Source organism: Passer montanus, unplaced genomic scaffold (genome assembly GCF_014805655.1).
Source record: "Passer montanus isolate IOZ18808 unplaced genomic scaffold, ASM1480565v1 scaffold43, whole genome shotgun sequence".
Lineage (NCBI taxonomy): Eukaryota > Metazoa > Chordata > Aves > Passeriformes > Passeridae > Passer > Passer montanus.
The window spans coordinates 6,414,158-6,432,410 of NW_024369151.1; the positions used below are offsets into that span (position 1 = coordinate 6,414,158).

General features: G+C 52.9%; 2 protein-coding genes across 2 annotated transcripts; both read left to right on the forward strand.

Annotated features, from left to right (window-relative positions):
* The first annotated feature begins 837 nt into the window (after window positions 1–837).
* On the forward strand, window positions 838–8,473 carry PRDM12 (PR/SET domain 12). Its single transcript, XM_039720228.1, has 5 exons — window positions 838–1,051; window positions 1,843–2,033; window positions 2,992–3,147; window positions 6,555–6,666; window positions 7,570–8,473. Exons 1-5 carry the CDS (start codon window positions 838–840, stop codon window positions 7,950–7,952), a joined length of 1,056 nt encoding a protein of 351 aa, XP_039576162.1. The 3' UTR covers window positions 7,953–8,473.
* Window positions 8,474–10,039: 1,566 nt separating this feature from the next.
* EXOSC2 (exosome component 2) lies at window positions 10,040–14,195 on the forward strand. The gene is made up of 9 exons (XM_039720303.1): window positions 10,040–10,208; window positions 10,287–10,388; window positions 10,466–10,511; window positions 10,767–10,856; window positions 10,968–11,033; window positions 11,157–11,225; window positions 12,084–12,260; window positions 12,438–12,566; window positions 13,399–14,195. Exons 1-9 carry the CDS (start codon window positions 10,084–10,086, stop codon window positions 13,477–13,479), a joined length of 885 nt encoding a protein of 294 aa, XP_039576237.1. The 5' UTR covers window positions 10,040–10,083; the 3' UTR covers window positions 13,480–14,195.
* Window positions 14,196–18,253: the final 4,058 nt, after the last annotated feature.

Below are 18,253 nucleotides of genomic sequence, written 5' to 3' on the forward strand. Positions count from 1 at the left end.
CCTGCCTTGGGGTCAAGCCGGGATCAGCCCCGGGAGCGCGTCCCACCCTGGCCGTGCTTGGGGACCCTCTCCCGGTATTCGGGGGAGCAGCGCCGCAGCCTCCCGGTGCTGCCGGTCCCGGCCGGGAAAGCCGGGGGTGCGGGGGGCAGCGGGGAGCCGAGCACGGTCGGGGCCAGCTGCGGGAGCCTCAGCCCGTTCCCCCGGGGCTGCGAGGGCCAAACGCCGCAGAGCACCGGGAGCTGTCGGGCTCGGGGCCGCAGATTTCGTTGTGGCGTTCAATGGCCCCAAAGCGCAGCGTTTCAGTCCCAAAACGAGCGCGGGGCCAGGTGGGGAGCGGGACCGTGCCCGAGGGTGTGCCCCGTCCGTGGGACACCGGCGGGGACATTTCTGACCGTTTCGCTGCTGTTCTGTCGTGCCCGGGGCAGGTGCCCGGGTTTGGGTTTGCCCGGGCCGGGAGATGCGGGGGGCGAGCCGGTGCGTGTGTGTGCATCGGTGTGTGTATATGTGTGTGTGTGTATCCTGTGTGTGTGTTTGTGTGTTTGTGTATGTGTGTGCGTGTGTGTGTGCGCTCGCCGTGTCCCTCCCTCCCTCCAGCCACCCCACCCCCGGGAGGGGAGGGAAGGAGGAGATGGGAGGGGGGGGGCTCCGACGGCTCGCCTCGCTCCGGCAGCCCCAGTCTCTCCGCCAACGTCAGGGAGGTCATTAATAACCAATTAGGAGGGTCAATGAAGCTCATATATAGCCGGGCGGGAGCCGCCGAGCCGAACGGAGCCCAGCCCGCCGCCCACCGCCCGCCGCGCCCGGCCCCGTCGCGCTCGGCCCCGCCGCCTCGCCCCCATGATGGGCTCGGTGCTGCCCGCCGAGGCCCTGGTCCTCAAGCCTGGGCTGAAGCCGCAGGGGCTCTCGCTGGCCGAGGTGATCACCTCCGACATCCTGCACAGCTTCCTCTACGGCCGCTGGAGAAACGTCCTGGGCGAGCAGCTCTTCGAGGAGAAGAGCAGCCCCAAGACAGCCTTCACGGCCGAAGTCCTGGCTCAGTCCTTCTCCGGAGGTGAGTGACCCCTCCGGAGCCTCCCCGATCCCCCCGGTTTCCCCCAGCGGCCCCGGGCCGGCTCCCGAGTCCGGCGGCGGGATGCGGTCCCGGCGCGCCGCTCTCCCCAGGCGTGGGACTGGGGAAAAAGGGCTTTAAATTCATTTGGTTAACTTGGGCTTGACCTGAGAAAGTTCCCACTTAAACCGCGGGCTGGGGGGGCCGGGGCCGTCCCGCATTCAGCCGCCCGGGACAATATCTTTTCTCTCGCCCCGGCATCGCCGGGGCGTCCCAGCTCCCTTTTCCCCCTCTCGGATTTCTGTTCCTCTCTTAATTTACCATGAAGGCTAATTCCATTTCCATTCACGATATGTCAACCATCTCATCTCCCCATTTTGTAAGAGGAATTCCTGGGCCCTTTTAAACAAGCCCTCGCGCCATTCAGGCACAATGTACCGCTACAGCATTCCTAAAGGACTAATGAATTTAGAATTAGCAATTTCTTTCTAGTTGAGTTTAATGAATGCAGATCACTTTAACAGCATGACAAATTGCTGGATGGGCCGAAATAGACACCATTTAACCTCCTTTCCCAGCCCCGCTCCCTCGCCCAGCCCGGGATGCTTTTCCCAGGTACCTCCTCAATGCCCCGGGGGAAACCTTGTACCGCTTTGTGGGAGCCCGGTTGGGCGTTTAAAAGGCTCAGCCCCGGGGTCTGGGCAGGGGCCGGGGTTGGGCGGGGTCCCCGCCGCCCCGGTCTCCCCCCTCTCCCCCACCCCTGTCCCTTTCTGAGCCGGTCTCCCCCCTCGCAGAGGTGCAGAAGCTCTCCAGCCTGGTGCTGCCGTCGGAAGTGATAATCGCCCAGAGCTCCATCCCCGGGGAAGGGCTCGGCATCTTCTCCAAGACTTGGATCAAGGCTGGCACCGAGATGGGGCCGTTCACGGGCAGGGTCATCTCCCCCGAACATGTGGACCTGTGCAAGAACAACAACCTCATGTGGGAGGTAACGAACGCCCCGAACCCCGAGCCCCGGCTGGTCTGGGGAGAAGCAGGGATGGGCTGCTGGGGCTCTGTCCCGTGCTTGGGCACCATCCTTGCGCCTCAGTTTCCCCATTCATGCAAATATCTGGCCAGGTGGGTTTAGGAACCCCTTGCAGGAGAAGGATGAGGTTTCCCCAGCCCTCGGGGTGCAGCCAGCCCACAGAGGAGCCCCGAAATGCTGTTGCTCGTGTCCGTGCAGGCGAATCACACCCTGCCCTGCCCATCCTGTCCTGCTGGAACACCCGACTGGTTGCTGCCTGCACTGACCACAGTGGACAAAAACAGCTCTGCCCTGTTCCTTGCTCCTTGCTTTGCCCCAGCCCTGGCGAGATTAATCCCGAATGAAACTGTGGAGTTTGGGGGAATCTGAGATGCCAGAACATTTTGCAAAAATGCACAGCCAGTAGGGAGAGTTTTCCTATTTTTTAATTTGCTTGACTCAGACCTGCACTCCTTAATTATTGTTAATTATTATTGTAATTTTCTACCTAACAGAAACTTGCCTCATCTTTTTTGGCACCCTGCTAAGCATCTTTCCAGGCCTGGCATGCACCTTTCCCCTCCACGCAGGGATTCTCCCGCTCCCATGGCAGCTGCAGGATGCTGAACAGCCCCTTCCTCGAGGGCTGAGCTGCCAGGGGGCTCTGATGAGAAGGGAGATTGAGGAAGGGAACTGGGTTATCCAGGGACATAGGGGCTGGCAGGACCAGCCGTGCCAGTGAGAGCAGGGCATATTTCTCATCCCTGCTGCAGTCCAGCACCACGAGCAGGAAGGGCTCAGCATCTCCCGGCTGCTGTCAGGATCTCAGCCCCGAGGTTTTGAGTTTGTCCCTGTCCAGGGCTTTATCCCAGAGGCAGAAGGTGGAGGGGCTCAGCCCACTGCGAGGGCAGCATTGCTACCAAGTGCTCTCTGCCCTCAGGTGTTCAACGAGGACGGCACAGTGCGGTACTTCATCGACGCCAGCCAGGAGGATCACCGCAGCTGGATGACCTACATCAAATGTGCACGGAACGAGCAGGAGCAGAACCTCGAGGTGGTCCAGATCGGGAACAGCATCTTCTACAAGGCCATTGAGGTAAGGGGGGCTGAAGACTCTCCCTCCCTTGTTTTTTGGGTTGTTGGTGGGGTGTCTGTGGAAGGACACGGCAGTTTTTCCATCCTTGGCACTCAAATCCAGCAGCTGAGGTAGAAACCACAGGGAAGGGCCATTGCATGGGCTTCAGGGGGTAGTAAAGGTTCTTCTCCCCTCTGCCCTCTTTCTGTGGACTCATGAAGTGATGTGTGTTGAACAGGGCAAGAGTAGATCCTTGTTTGGGGTGTAAAGCATGAAAAGGGCTGCAATTCTGGCCCATATGGGGCTTTGGGCAAGGACATGGCTTGGATGCTCTATTGAAAAAGTGGGATTTTGTGTAGAACCTGCTTCTTTACAGCAGGATAAAGTTTGGGAGATTCTGTGAAACCCAGGTGCTGAGCACAGGCTGTGCCTGACTCCACACTGCTTTGCCTGGGCATCACTGGCTGTGCAGGGAGCAGGGAGCCATGGAGAGGGCAGGGAGTAGTGCTGGTGCAGTTCTGCCCTGGGCTGTACACTGTGGGGAAGGGGCTCTTGCTGCCCCCTCATCCCTGTGCTCCTGCATGAAGTGCTGGTCTGTGCTGGTGTGCACAGGAGCAGGGGCAGGGTCCCGGGGTGGCACAGACTGCTGTGCAGAGGGGTGACGGCTGAAGGTGCCCACAGCTCCCTGCAGGAGCCTCTGGGATGGAGGTGGGTGTCTGGCTCCCCGGCATTATTGGTGACAAATCACACAGTGCCAAAGCAGGGTGGTGGTGGGGACCAGCCCTGCTTATGGGCAGTGTCCCCATAACCCAACGCTGTTGCAGGTGGAGAAAGGTGGTGGCTCAGGGAGATGGCCCTGAGCAGCAGCTTTGGCTTAAAGAGTCACAAGAGGGGACTTGTCCATCCCTGTCCATCCCAGACCAGCACTGTGGGATTGTGCTGCCCCAGTATAGGGTTCAGTGTCACCTGAGGAGTGTTTCCAGCTGGGAGAGGGTCTCAGCTGGGAATGACCACGAGTGTCTGCTGGCTCCGTGGGCACGGGCAGCGCTCCGGATCTGCCCAGGCTCCTGCACAGGAGCCTCACAGAGGAGCACAAACCCAAATGCTCCATGGCACAGGACCACAGCAGGGCTGGGTTAGGGATTGCTGCCACGGGGTGGCAAAGGAGAATGGGTGGGTAGGAAGAGAATCAGATATTCTCTTCTCCCCTGGAGAGTACCCTTTGGGCTCTGCCACCTTTCCCAAGAGCTCCAAGCGCTTCCTTGCTGTTCTCATGCTGGACAACAGGTTTCAGGTGTTTCTAGTTTTAAGACCTGATACTCCTGTGGGCAGCTGTGCCCGTTGTGACAGCATCTTAAGTACTTTTTACTACCGTTCTTAAATTATGCAAATAAGTAAAATAATTCCAGTAGCCGTGGTGTAATTAGGAACACAGCTGTGGTTTTTACACCTTGTGCAGGCACAGAAGAGAGGGTGGGTGAGTGAATATTTGGGTATAGCCATGATCCAGCTGCGGGCTTGCTCCTAGGGCTGAAGCAGTGAGCAGTGGAGCAGGATGATTTTAATTCCCTTGGCACAAGCAGTGAATTTAAGACAATGAGAGTGCAGAACCCCAAGTGATGTGTGGGAGGAGGTGGGCATGAAGGGTCCTGCTGTCACACTGCTCCCCAAGCTCAGCAGGACACACACATGCTGGCCTGAACTTAAACGCTGCCCTGTCAGCACCAGAGGTGTCCATGCATAGCCATTGTCACCTTCCAGCTCCTACCAGCCTTGGTGGTTTCCCAACCAGGGATCCATCTCTTTGGATGCCTTTCTCACCAACATGCCAAAAAACCACATTGATTTGGTGCCTTTTTTTCCCTATTTACCTTACATATTTTAATGCATTTTGCCCATTCCTGCCCGTATTTGCTGATTTGTCTTTCCCATCCTCTTTCTCAGCAACACAAAGTTGCTGTTGCTGGAAAATGAAATGAAGGCAGAAAGTTTTGGCCTATGATCTGAAGGCCACAAGATTTCTGGGGGACAATTTGAATGTGCTTTGGGGTGTATGCACGTGGATGCTCATCTGCTGCTGGTGTGGCTGCAGCAGCTTCAGCAGAAAAAAAACACACACCCATGTATGCACCCATGCAGATTGGTTTTTCCTTTCAGCAATATTTATTTGCTTGTATTAAAAATGTCTAATTTTCTGTTAAGAGTAAATAACGCCAAGAAACTGTCATTGATTTGGGATGCAAAAGGATATCGGCTTCCTCTGCCTCCCAAATTCCTACTCTGCAGCCCAGTGTGGTCTTTATGCAGAGGGACAAAGATATGAAGTCAAATTCCTATTGATTTCAGCTGCTTTAAATTCAACATATTTTTAGTGTTGAGGTGATTGAACTTAGCATCTGTGTTTCATGTGGATGCTGTATTACTTGAATCTAACATGCTCAGTGTACAGAAAACGATCCTCCAATACGCAGAACGTTCCTATTTCTAAATTAGGTTCTTAACAGCAGGGACTGCTAGGGAAAATATGTATTTTTCTATGAAGTGATGTTGTTATTAGTGTTGTTTGAACTGGTCTGAGGGGATCCATCTTCGCAGCTGCACGAGGGGAGCCGTGAGCGGCGTTTCCTGGCCGCTCGCCCCGGCCATGCGGGAACACGACAGGAACAGCAGGGACAGGAGAAGTGCCATCACTGCATGGAAACGGGAGCGTGGATGAGGCAAAACCCCTGCCCTACTCCCGTGGCTGTCCTTGGGTTGTTGCAGGCAGGGCAGCTTTGGTGGGGGATACAAGCAGCGTTTCACACCTGAGCCATGGTCTCTGACAGCAGCCCCGAGCTCTCCTCTGCTCCGCGGGCTCATGAGCCCTTTGCTGAGAGATCTGCATTTCCACCTTCTAAAATCAGCCCCGGCAGGGCTGGGTGGGGGATGCTGCCTGTGCCCTGCAGCTGGAGGGTGCTGATGGCACCTGAGCTGGGGCTCAGGTGGGGCTCCGTGTCCCAGCTCCCTGCTTTAGTCTCTGTCACTCGTGCTGGTTGTGGCTCCACAAATGGTTTATTTCTCCATGTCTCTGTGTTCCACCCTGTCCTGGTCTCCCTGAGCTGCTGGGACCTCTGGGTCCTGCACTCCGGAGACTCCAGATCTGTCCCTGTGCTCTGTAGCTGCATATTTGCCCACAAACATGTTTGTATCCCAGCTTGGGGGAGAGCCTGGAGCGGGCTTGTGCTGGCGCTGAGCTGCGCCATCACCTCCAGTGCTGCATCCTGGGCTGTTCCGTGCCTGCCTGTGGGTGTTGGGGACTGCTGGCAGGTCCCAGGTGGCAGCAGGGTCTCACAGAAATGGGGCACAGCCAGGGTAGGTCTGAATGGATCAGTGCAGGGATGGATGTTCATCACCCCTCCCAACAACCCTTTCTTTATCTCTCTTTCTAGATGATTCCTCCAGACCAAGAGCTGCTGGTCTGGTATGGGAACTCCCACAACACCTTCCTGGGCATCCCAGGTGTGCCAGGGCTGGAAGAGGAGCAGAAGAAGAACAAACATGGTAGGTAACATCAGAAAGAGCCAAGGGTGCAGCATCCCTGCCTGCTCACCCTGCGCCCAGCTCTGAGGCCGTTGGGTGGGCACAAGCAGGGACACCCCAGGGGTATGTCAGATATCCCAGTTCCCTGTGGACAGGCACAGGGACTATGAAACGATCCACACAGCTTGAGCAGGTCCTCAGTAACTCAGGGCGATGCCTCCGGGCCAGTTTGCCCACGGCTGCTGCTGGTGGGGTGTTGGCAGTCGCTGCCTGACCCTGCCAGGCAGGGAGGAGCAGCGCAGGGTGTGAGTGCAAGGCAGCCCCAACAATCCATGAAACACCAAGCAGATGCAGCCTTTACATCCCCCCTCTGCATTTAAGGGATCTTAATCACCAACACAGAAGGGTTTTCTCTCCTTGGCCTTTCGCTCTCCGCTTGTCTCAGTGGCTCCCAGAGATGTTTCTGTGTGGCACAGCAGAGCTCAGGCTATGTTTGGAGCCACTTCTGTGCTCCCTGTCTCTGATCCCCACTCTCAGAGAGCCGTGTCTGAGCCCAGCAGAGCGAGGGGAGAAGCTGGGACTGGGGCAGGAGCTGACAGCATGGCTGGGTTTCCTGAGAGTTCCTGCACCCGCCTCCTCCAGCTCTGCTGCAGCCCAGGGAGGGGAAAATTTGTTTTGTGTCCATTATAAGGGATTCATTCAGCTCAGCTTGAATGACCCCCTTACCTAAATCTGACTGAGCCCATTCCCAGCACTGGCTGCATCCCAAAATCCTAAGAGCCAGCCTGGATGCCAGTCTGCCCAGGACAGGTGACTCAGCAGCAAGTGGGGGGGCTTTCCAGGGCACCCAGCACCCCAGGGAATTGGGGTGGGATGAGCTGCTGTGCTGGAGGGCAGCGCCTGACTGTCTCCTGTCGTCCCCAGAGGATTTCCACGCGGTGGAGACGGGGGCCAGCACGACGGGGCGCATGCGCTGCGTCATCTGCCACCGCGGCTTCAACTCCCGCAGCAACCTGCGCTCCCACATGCGCATCCACACGCTGGACAAGCCCTTCGTGTGCCGCTTCTGCAACCGCCGCTTCAGCCAGTCCTCCACCCTCCGCAACCACGTCCGCCTGCACACGGGCGAGCGGCCCTACAAGTGCCAGGTGTGCCAAAGTGCCTACTCGCAGCTCGCAGGGCTGCGGGCGCACCAGAAAAGCGCCCGCCACCGGCCCCCCAACGCCTCCCTGCAGGCTCACTCGCCCGCCCTGCCCGTGCCCCACCCTGCCTCCCTGGCCCACCACATCCCCACCATGGTGCTGTGAAGCCCCGGTGCGGCAGCGGGATTTGGGACAGCAAAGACTGGTGCTGAGACATGCAATGAACTGGGGGGAAGGCCCTTGGCTGAGCTGCTTTGTGTCTCGGAGAGTGTTGGGTTGTTTATGGGCTGGGGGTAGGCAGGAGGGGAGCCCCCAGCTCTGCAGCTGTGTTCTGCGGGATCACTCCCAGGGAGATGTGGCACAGGGGTTGGCAGGGGAGAAGGGATGCAGTGGGATGTTCTGTGTGGGTTTGCCAGCGCACTGGGGAGGACTGGGAGAGCAGAAAAGCCAGACCTGGAGGAGTCATGCCTGGGTTCTACAGATTATTTGGTAGAAAGAGAAATTCCTCTTATCTGTCCTCCTCTGCTCTAGCAGAGACGTGCCCCACTGAAAGGTTGGCACAGCCCTGATGCGGCCACCCCAGTCACACCTGTTTGCCCCAGGAGTGGCTTTGGCCCCAGTGGCTCCTTCCAAGGGACACCTTTCCGTGCTCGGGAGCCCCGAGTTAGTGAACATTTGCATTTTCCTGCACCTAAGCCCCCTCTGCCCGCCCTGCTCCAGCCAGAGCCTTGCACTGGGGTCTGTCACCGCTCCAAGCCATGCTGTGGGCACAGGGGACACCGTGCCAGCTGGGAATGCCCATCCACGGGCAGGTTTTGCGGGGACGATGAGCTCTGCCGGGCTGTGCCTGTTCCAGCCCTGGCAGCACTTCTCCCCATCCCTTTCCCAGCTGTGAAGGAACATTTTGGTTGGAACCGCTACTGCCCTCTGGGGACAGAGAAAACCTGTCCCCGGGCCAGCTCTGTCCCCAAGGACAACTCTAAGCGCCCTCTGGAGTCCCTACACTGCGGAGGAGAACTGTGTACCATAAATATTAAAAAAAAAAAAAAAAAAAAAAAAAAAAAGGTATTCTAATATTAATTATAAGTCTAAGATGTATAAAGTTCTCACAAACCGTGTTTCACTTCCAGAAGAAAATAAACAAAAACAAAAGGAAAAAAAACCCCAACAACTGTCACTTTAACTTTGTAAATATTTATGTAAACATTATTTACAAGACTTTGATATTATATATTATTTGATTGTATATGTACACAGTGTAAATACATTTGTACCTCTCTTGTATTCTAAATAAAAATTACTTGGAACATTTATCATTTAGAAGAGGGATTGCATGGAGAGCTTTATTTTATGTGCCAGGGGAAGGATGTGGGTATTGGGATGAGTGAAGGTCTTAACTACCACAACAATTTGTGAGTGAGGAGATGTGGTGTCATCTGTTGGACCACAAAGTGCATCTGGGAGGGGGAAAAAGCCCAGTTTTTGGCTAAAGAAGCCCTTTTTCAGGTCTGGAAGCTGGGGTAAAGGCTGGCTCACTCTGGAGTGGGTGGTATCTACTGATTCCACCCTGCCAGTCCCTATTCCTGTGAACTTGTTCAATCCCTTTTGAAGCCGCAGCTACTGACATCCTTTGATCCATTCCATGATTTAGTGCCCATATTTTGGTTGTGATGGGACACAGGCCCTGCTGGAAGGAAGGGACATATTTGCTGACGGTCATCGCGGGCTGCTTTTCCCGTGGCATTCCCTCGGCAGCCCTGAGAGCCGAACCGGTGCTTGAATAGATAAAACTTTTCCACGGACGTATCAGTTCGTGCTGGCAGAGCTCGGCTGAGGGAAAGGCTCAGCCCCGAGTCCCGCGGGGATGTTTGAGCCGAGCGTGAGCACCGGCCAGCTGGGGAGGGCATGAGGGACTGCCCTCAGGGAGAGACACCTTGTGTGAGGGGCGCCCGAACTGGGGGTGCTGCTCCCCGCCTCGACCCGCAGCACCGCAGCCCGGCCCGGGCTGTGGGGTCCGGTGAGCCACGGGGGACGGCTCCCAGGTTTCCCCCCGGTTTGCCGGGCGGCTTCTGTGGGAGCGGGTCGCTGCTGAGGGCTGCCCGCACTAAAAATGGCCGCGGTCCCCCTTGGGCTCCGCCGGAGCGAAGCCCCAGAGTCCCTTCGCTGCCAGGAGCAAACATGGCTGCCCAGTCACCGCCCCTGCCGCCCTCACTCAAGATGGCGGCGCCCGCGCCCTCAGGCGCGCTCTCGCCAGCAGCCAACATGGCGGGCGGAAGGCGCGTGCGGCGGGGCCAAGATGGCGGCGGTCACCATGAGGCTGCCGGCTGCCCGGGCTCCTCTGGATTCCAGCGCGCTCCGGGGCGGCGAGAAGCACCTGGTGGCACCGGGGGACACGATCACCACGGACACGGGATACATGAGGTGCGGGCAGCGGCGGAGGGGAGGCGGCGGGGTGGCGCGGCTTCGGGCTGTCCTTAGGTAGCCGCTGTCTCTCCGCAGGGGCCACGGTACTTATGTGGAGGACGACAAGCTGATCGCCTCGGTGGCCGGCGTGGTGGAGAGGGTGAACAAGCTGGTGTGCGTGAGGGCGCTGAAGGCCAGGTGAGCGCGGGCGCGGCCGGCGGCGGGCCCGGCCGGGCTCGGTGGGGTGAGGTGTGTGACCGCCGCTCTCCGTGCAGGTACAACGGCGAGATCGGCGACATCGTGGTGGGCAGGATTACCGAGGTAAGGCCCCGTGTGAGCCGCGGTGCCGAGCGGCAGGAGGAGGGTGGTCGTGGCTCAGTCCCGCTCTAAGCGCTTCCCGGGATCCTAAAACACATCAGTGTCCCCGCGCAGGGTACTGGAGCGTGTGGATTTTAACTGGGATGGGGCTGGAAGAAGCCAGCAGAGCTGTCCCCTCCTGCAGCTTGGTGAGCTGCGGCTCCTATTCAGTTTTTGAGTGTGTAGCCATAAGTTTGGGTGGGTTTTTTTTCCCCTTAGGTTCAGCAGAAGCGATGGAAAGTGGAAACAAATTCCAGGCTGGATTCAGTCCTGTTGCTGTCGTCTATAAATTTACCTGGTGGGGAGCTGGTGAGTGTAGCTGGTTGTGTTTTGCATGGCATCCTAAGGTCCTCCACAAAGAGCTACTGATGGATGTTTTCTCGTTCTGGGCTACACGTAACTTTTCTGGTGATGTTTCAGAGAAGGAAATCAGCAGAAGACGAGCTTGCAATGAGGGACTACCTGCAGGAAGGGGATCTCATCAGTGTATCCTTCTGCTGCTCTCACTGACAGAAGGGAGAGCTTGGCTGGCCTGGCTGGGAGTGAGAGCTGTGCTGGGGTGGCACTGGGCAGCCTTAGGGACCCTGTTTCCTTAAGTGGCACCAACAGGCAGAGGTCCAGTCCATCTTTTCTGATGGGGCTGTATCGCTGCACACCCGGAGCCTGAAGTATGGGAAGGTGAGTTATTCCAAAGCCCTTGACCCTGGGATAGTTCTGCACCAGCTGATTTGTAGAAGGCCTTTTGGAGGGTTTTTTAAGGAAAGAGCTATGGAGTAGAGCAGGATGTTGTTATTACTCATTCCTACAGGACAGGAAGACTCTTAGCTCTTCCATGGGACCACCAAGCAGAGTTTCCCCAAAGCAAAGGAGGTGTCCTTGAGTTGCCCTTTTATCCACTGCTCTCCCTGTCTGCAGTTTCAGCCTGCTAGTTCTGTTTCCCCCACTAGCCACTTGGGAATTAAGTCCTGGGGAGAGATCTCCTCACTCCTCTTCTGCTGGCTGTTGCCCCTGTAACTCGTTCTTCTCCCCAGGGCTCTATTTTAGGCTTTACACAGTTGGCATTTATCTCTGGTTTTGTGCATTGAAATAAGCCAAGGGGCCGTTGGAGCGTAGGCTGCAGTTTGGGATTACCAGACCAAGGGTATTAGCACTTAAAAGATGAAAGGGAAGTGTGCTTATTGCACAAAGGGTGAAGGACAGTGATTGGATTATGAGGGAAAGTGTTCTGCTAAATTGGGCCTCTGACTCCTCATTTTTCTGCAGGGATGGTTGATGTGTAGTTACGATCAAGATATTATTAACATTTGTGCTAAGCACTTAAAGTATTCTTCATCTTCAAAGGGCTGCACAGGCATTAGCTAATCCTCCCAGCGCTCCCAGAGGCAGGCAGGTTTTATAGTCACTGTTTCACAGGAAAAGGTGTTAAAACAGAGTTGTTCCTAGGCCAGGAATGGAGTGAGTGTGTGTCAGTGACTTGGTGCTGTGTGTGGTGGCTCATGATGTCTCTCATGCTGAGACTTGTGGTCTGCCCTCCAGCTTGCCCAGGGTGTGCTGGTTCAGGTCTCTCCCTCCCTTGTGAAACGCCAGAAGACTCATTTCCATGACCTGCCCTGTGGTGCATCCGTGATCCTCGGCAACAATGGCTTCATCTGGATCTACCCAACTCCAGAGCAGAAGGATGACGAGGCTGGAGGCTACACTGCCAACTTGGAGGTGAGTCCAGGGAGCGAGATCCTTCTTCTGCCAGTGATGGTTTTTAGTCTGACATAGTCAGAGGCACGTGAGTAACCTGAGACTTTCAGGATCCCGTATTAGGTTCACAGCAAGGCTTTTTTCCTTGCATTATTTATTTCCCTGTGCACTCATCCCTTTTCCTCTGTCCTTCCCCAGCCAGTTCCCTTGTCTGAGCGGGAGGTGATCTCACGGCTCCGAAACTGCATCATGGCTCTGGTTGCTCACAAGATTATGCTCTTTGACACCAGCATCCTGTATTGCTATGAAGCATCCCTTCCTCATCAGGTACAGGAACCAGTAGTGTTTATTCCACACTGAGGGGAGGGAACAGAAAGGCTGCATCAGTTGCTGCTGAAGTCAGAGTTTCCTTTCAGTTTACCAAAGCATCCTGTAGTAAGTGACAGTATGAACTCTCCTCTTCTGCACAACAGAAGTTGCCTTGCACAATTCCAGGGATAGTTTGAAAGGTTCTGCTTCTGACAAAGTCTAACTATTCCTAAAGAGATCAGTCCCTTTTTTGATAGATGCTGTGTATCCATCGCTGGCATTATGGACCCTTTAATTCCTGTGAAGACAGTATTAAATTTGGCATTGTGTGAGGGTACAGTGCATTTTATGAAGCAATGAAAAAGCAAATGTCATGTATTGTACAGAGAGCAGGCTCATGTCTGTATCCACATCCTGCACTCTGGAAGACTGCCTCCATTTGACCTCTTGCTGTACAGCTTTTCACTGTGATTTCTGCCAGCACTATCACAGGCAATTCTCTTCCCATAAGTAAATGAGATTTGAATTCTGCTTTCATTCCCAATGAAGTGTTCTTTTAAAGTATAACTGTGCTTAAGTCATCTCTGCCCTTCCCAAGTACAAGTGTGTGTCCTTCAGGGGAGATGAGGAGGGTTAGTAGCCTCTCCTTTGATTTCCTCTGGTCTCTGTAAGAATTCCAAACTGGCAAAGTTGGTTATGCCTTGGACCCTCTGCCACAGGTCTTTTTTCACCACAACCCTTTAAACTCCTTTTCTGGTTGCTGCCATGTGTCAGGGACCTTTGTCTCCCCACAGGGTGCAGAAGTAGTTGTTGATTCCTGGTGCTCATGTTGCTCTTCTTTCCACTGCAGATCAAGGACATTCTCAAACCAGAGGTGACAGAGGAGATCGTTCTGGAAGCTCGACAGAGGTTGCTGGATTCAGAGGGATAGGATAGGGCACATGGCCAGAAGCAGTCATTTGAAATCCCAGCATGGCAGCTTTGATTCTCAGTATTATATGGTTTTTTTCAGTGTTCTAGTTCCCAACATTCATTCCACACTTCAGAAACTACCAAAATTCCTCACTCCTAGGATATCTCCTGTGTCCTTTTAGTACAAAGTAGTACTTAAGTACAATAGCCTTTTAGTGCAACAGTCTGAAAAATTGATATCTGCTCTTTATAAAGATCAGGTGCAACTGGAATATGTCTCCTAACACCTGTTGCTGTGTCTAGTGCCCCAGAACTTTGTGCAGAATGACAGAGAGGAAGGGATTTGTTTTGTGATGTTGCTCTCTCCTCAGAAGATTATTTGGATTTTAATTTACTTGTGATACAAATCTGCCAGTCTGTCCTCTGACTGAGAGCCCTCATTTTTAAGAATGTAAACCTAGGCACATGTGTTTAGAAAACAGGAGTATCCACAGCCTTGCTAACCACAGTTTGGGTCTGGCTGTTCATGACTCGAATGTCTCAGGGGTATGAGATGGGATGTGGCTGTCTCTGTCCATATGAGCCAGGAGCTCTGGACAAGCAGTGCCCTGGTTTGTGTGTATCCTGCTGGTCTTTTTTTTTTATGCCTGAGTTGTGAGCTCCTCTTCTGAGGAGGCACCAATATGGTTTTGTATTAAGTATTTTACATTTCAATAAATTTTTTGAAACAAACCAGTCCTTCAGCAGTGTGTGCATTGCCTTATTTTTAGTCTAGCTTGGGAGCTGTGGTTGACTCAAGTTTCCTTGTACTAGGACACTTGGAATGGTTACACTGTCTTATCTCCTAATTATTGCCCTTCATCCCAGCAGGACTTGACCTTCCTCTTCAGCCCTTACAGGGTTCCTCTGTATTTCCTGGTGTTCAAGTGGTTTTCCAAGCACTGCCTCCCTGCAGGATCCCGTGGAGAGGTGAGTCAAGCAGAGGTGACTGGGAGCCCAGTATGACACTGGTGAAGATCTTCAGGCTGGTGGCTAGAGGTGGACACACAGAACACAGAAGTGTTGGCAGGCAGTCTGTCACATTCTCTGTGAAGATTGTGATGCTTTCCCTGGAGAATCCTCTCAGCTGCAGCTGCTATATTAGAGCTGGTTTATTATATATGTATTCTATCTATTTGTATTACTAATATATCCTTGCACCACAGCACTGTAATTCTTAAAAAAAATAATAAAACATCTGTCCCAATTGTCTCTCAATCCAATTGCACGTTCCAAATTCGCACTCTTGCCTCAGGCAAATGGGAAAATTCTTTCCTTGGCGTTTTCCTGGGAGCTAGAAATTCCCTTCGCTGCTGCCCCTGCAGCTGGGCTGCTTTCCCTGTGGTCCCGAGCAGGCACTAGATGGCACCTTTGGATCGCGTTTGTGGCACTTGCCTTGGCCAGCAGCTCCGCCTCGCTGCCCGGCCAAACAGCGGGGCCTGGGCGGCTGCCACAGCACTGCTGCCCAAATCCTAAAGCACAATGGGGCTAAGGACAAGCAAGGACATGGCTAATCCCTTCTGCTGCTGCACAAGTGCCCGTGCTGCCTCTGAAAACAGTACTGAACTTGTTGGGGTATCACTGGAATGCTCCCACAAGACCTGGGAATCATTATTTTTGAGTTTTAAGAGGATTTCCTATTAGGTGTTGCAACAATGACATCCTCAAGATGACTGGGGAAATTTGAAAACCAAGGCTTGATGGTGGCACTTTCAGGTCTCCATGAGGCTGCTGTAGCCATATAACACACACCACCATGGACAAGACTGGTTCAAAAAGGCTAAAAAAGCTTTGGCAGTCTGCATCTTTCACTTAGAAAAGTACTTATTCCCCCCCTTACCCAATGCTGTAGTTTAGCAGCTGTTTATCTTATTACCACAGGAGGAGATTCAGGGATTTCTGCTAAAAAACAGCTCAAGATCTGGACTGCTTCAGCTCTGAGCTTTCTTATTCCTCCTGCTTGCTGCAGGATTCCTGATATTTTGGCATGAATGATGAGTTAAATGAGGGAGGCATGTGACTCATACAGTTCCCTTCCTCTTGAATACCTGGCACTTTTGTTTTTAAACCCAAGAACACCAGCTGGTGAGGTTTGGTTGTGGATCTTCCCTGATGGCAGGGAACCAAAGGTCTCAGTATTTTCCCTAGTGACCACGAGGGGTAATTACTGATCTTTCCACATTAGCCAGTGCTGTGCCAAGACCTAAATTCTGCAACAAGGCTTCAGCAAGGTCATTGCTGACAGTTCCCATCCAGCACAGCTCTGCAAATCAGCAGGTAACAACAAGCCAGCAACAGCAGTGGCCCCTTAAATTCTTGAAATAGTCTGTGGGATTTTGCTGGGCAATTTCTAAGCAGGAAGGGTGAAAGGGAAGAAATTATGGCTTCTCTGGTTTAAGGAAAAAAAATAGTTGAAAGCAGGGTGGAGAAAACCTAGTAAGTGTTCATTTTTCTGTGGGGACCTAAAAGGCCCAGGCAGGCATTAAAACAGCTCAGACCAACCTGATTTCTTTGTTCCCCAGTGTCTGACACTGTTTGTAAAGCAGCTGCAGCACCTCCTGTGCTGCCTCCTCCAGGGTCAATACATGGTGCAGTTGTGCTCAGAAGTGGGGCTGGTAACTAGTTCCCTTGCTGGTGAGTGTTGTCTGTGGGAATAAGATCACTCATCTGCAAAAAGATTTTCTTGTTTCTTGGTGCCAGTGTTCATGTGCTAATAGGAAGAATTCCTTTACTCCTAGGAATAACCACTGAGATTTTAAATTTGTGCTAATGGGTTATTAATCCAATTACTGCTGCTTATTGCATTACTTCCCTTCCATCCATGCAGTTTTGCTGTTCAGCTGAGAGTGGTACAAATAAAAAGCTTTGCACAGACCTGAGACTGAAATCCCACTGAGGTTAGAGACATCTTGAAATGGTTCTCTCAGGTTCCTGAGGACTGTTAATTAACATGCTAAGTTTTATTATTTGGTGTAGAGGTTGAGTTTTTAAGATATTGTTATGGAGAAAATGTCACTGCAGCTGTTGGGTGAGAACCCACACTTAATGGGAGGTAAACAGAAAAAGTGATGAAATATCTCTTAGGAAAAATAAATGGTATTATGTACACAGACTTGATTGAAAAACACAGTAAAGCTTTTTTTTTTTTTTTAACTTATTCTGTATTCACACAACTTTTCTGTCTCTGTCTTCTCTAACAATTTCTGAATCTACTGGGCAGCTTTCAAGTTTAACATGAGAGTCATGTTCACAAAAACTGGCAGCAGGGTTGGGGCAGAAAATGTACTACCCTTCAGGAAGGGGAAGAAGGCAGGTACCTCACCATGACATTGGGGAGTGACCAGCTGACTCATCTGCCTGTGTATTGTCCCACATTAACTGCAGCAGTGCTCTGGGAAACAGGAAATGCTTTTGGAGAAACTGCTGAGTGGAAAGAGGCTGGGAACTGCTGGCAAAGGACCTGCCCCACTTTGCTGCTTATGATTGCACAGCATCAGAAGGAATAACTGCCTGTCAGCCTGAATGATAAACTCACCTGGTCTGTTAAATAAAAAGTAAGTGCATTCATCTGCACAGATCTCAGGCAAGCCAGGAAGAGCATATTTACAGCCTGTACTGCCCACAGCACAGCCCTGGAATTGTTCAAGGACAGGTTGGATGAGGCTTGGAGCAACCTGGTCTAGGGAAGATGTCCCTGCCTGTGGCAGGGGGTGGAACATAATGGTCTTTAGGGTCCCTTCCAGCCCAAACAGTTCTGTGATTCTATTGCATATTTGAAATGACTTTTGCTTAATTTGGTGAAGGTTTTTCTGACTGTTGTGGACCCGTGGTTGTCTTCTGGAGTTTACTTCAGGCCTGCCATGGTAGGAGAGATTATCCAGGATGCTCCAGTCAGACCCAGAAGAGAGTAACATTTTCAGTGAAATGGTTGGTTTTGTAACAAATTTCTCTTGGGCTGCTTGGCCTGTGCTGACAGCTTTGTTTCCTCCCTTTCCTCCAATCCGTGGGAGCCGAGCGAGGGTTATGTCACCTCTGTGAGAAGCTGATCTCCATTACTGAGATAAACCTGGAGAAATTCCGCAGAGTTCAACAGACGTGACCCTGGATTTGTCTCAGCATGAGAATTTCTCTCTCCTGTGTGGGTGTGTACGCAGCACAACCAGTCTCAGTACGGGCAAACTGAGCCATTGATGGAGAAATCCAATAGAAATGGTTTGAGCTCAGTCTCCTGACTAAGAATTAGTGATGTAGGAGCAGCCTGGCACAGCAGAGATGGAGGATCCTGCAGGGCTGTATGAAGTGCTACATTTTGGATGCTATTGTTAGAAGATGAAAAATACAGGTCTGCCAGAGACCTTGAATACGGCACAGGAGACATGGAGTGTGTTTGGATTTGTCACAAGGGAGGAGTCAGTATAAACAAGCTGCTCTGTGTCCAGATGGTTGCCCTGAGCAGGAGGCTACAGCACAGAATTGCAATTGTGTGTTCTCCTGTTGTCGAGTGGGAGCAACCACAGACCTTTGACCAAAACACCCTGACCTCAAGCTGCTGCCTTGACCCTCTTCTTGTCCCCAAGGTGAACTGGAGAATGTATGAACAACTAAATATCTTCAGCACTATCGTCTGCTCTTTAGCTCAGGAAATTCTCAGTGCCTGCTGAAGAATTTGGGGGTTTAACTCCATCTTTGTACCAAATGGTGCACAAAAATAGGTCAATAAAATATTTTTTCAATTGTCACTGGTTTCTATGGCT

Coding starts and splice junctions, on each gene's coding strand:
- PRDM12 (XM_039720228.1), top strand. CDS start 838: ATGATGGGCTCGGTGCTGCCCGCCGAGGCCCTGGTCCTCAAGCCTGGG. Junction 2,034..2,991: donor ACAACAACCTCATGTGGGAG/GTAACGAACGCC, acceptor CTCTGCCCTCAG/GTGTTCAACGAGGACGGCAC. Junction 6,667..7,569: donor GCAGAAGAAGAACAAACATG/GTAGGTAACATC, acceptor TGTCGTCCCCAG/AGGATTTCCACGCGGTGGAG.
- EXOSC2 (XM_039720303.1), top strand. CDS start 10,084: ATGGCGGCGGTCACCATGAGGCTGCCGGCTGCCCGGGCTCCTCTGGAT. Junction 10,512..10,766: donor TGGTGGGCAGGATTACCGAG/GTAAGGCCCCGT, acceptor TTTTCCCCTTAG/GTTCAGCAGAAGCGATGGAA. Junction 11,034..11,156: donor AGGAAGGGGATCTCATCAGT/GTATCCTTCTGC, acceptor TGGCACCAACAG/GCAGAGGTCCAGTCCATCTT.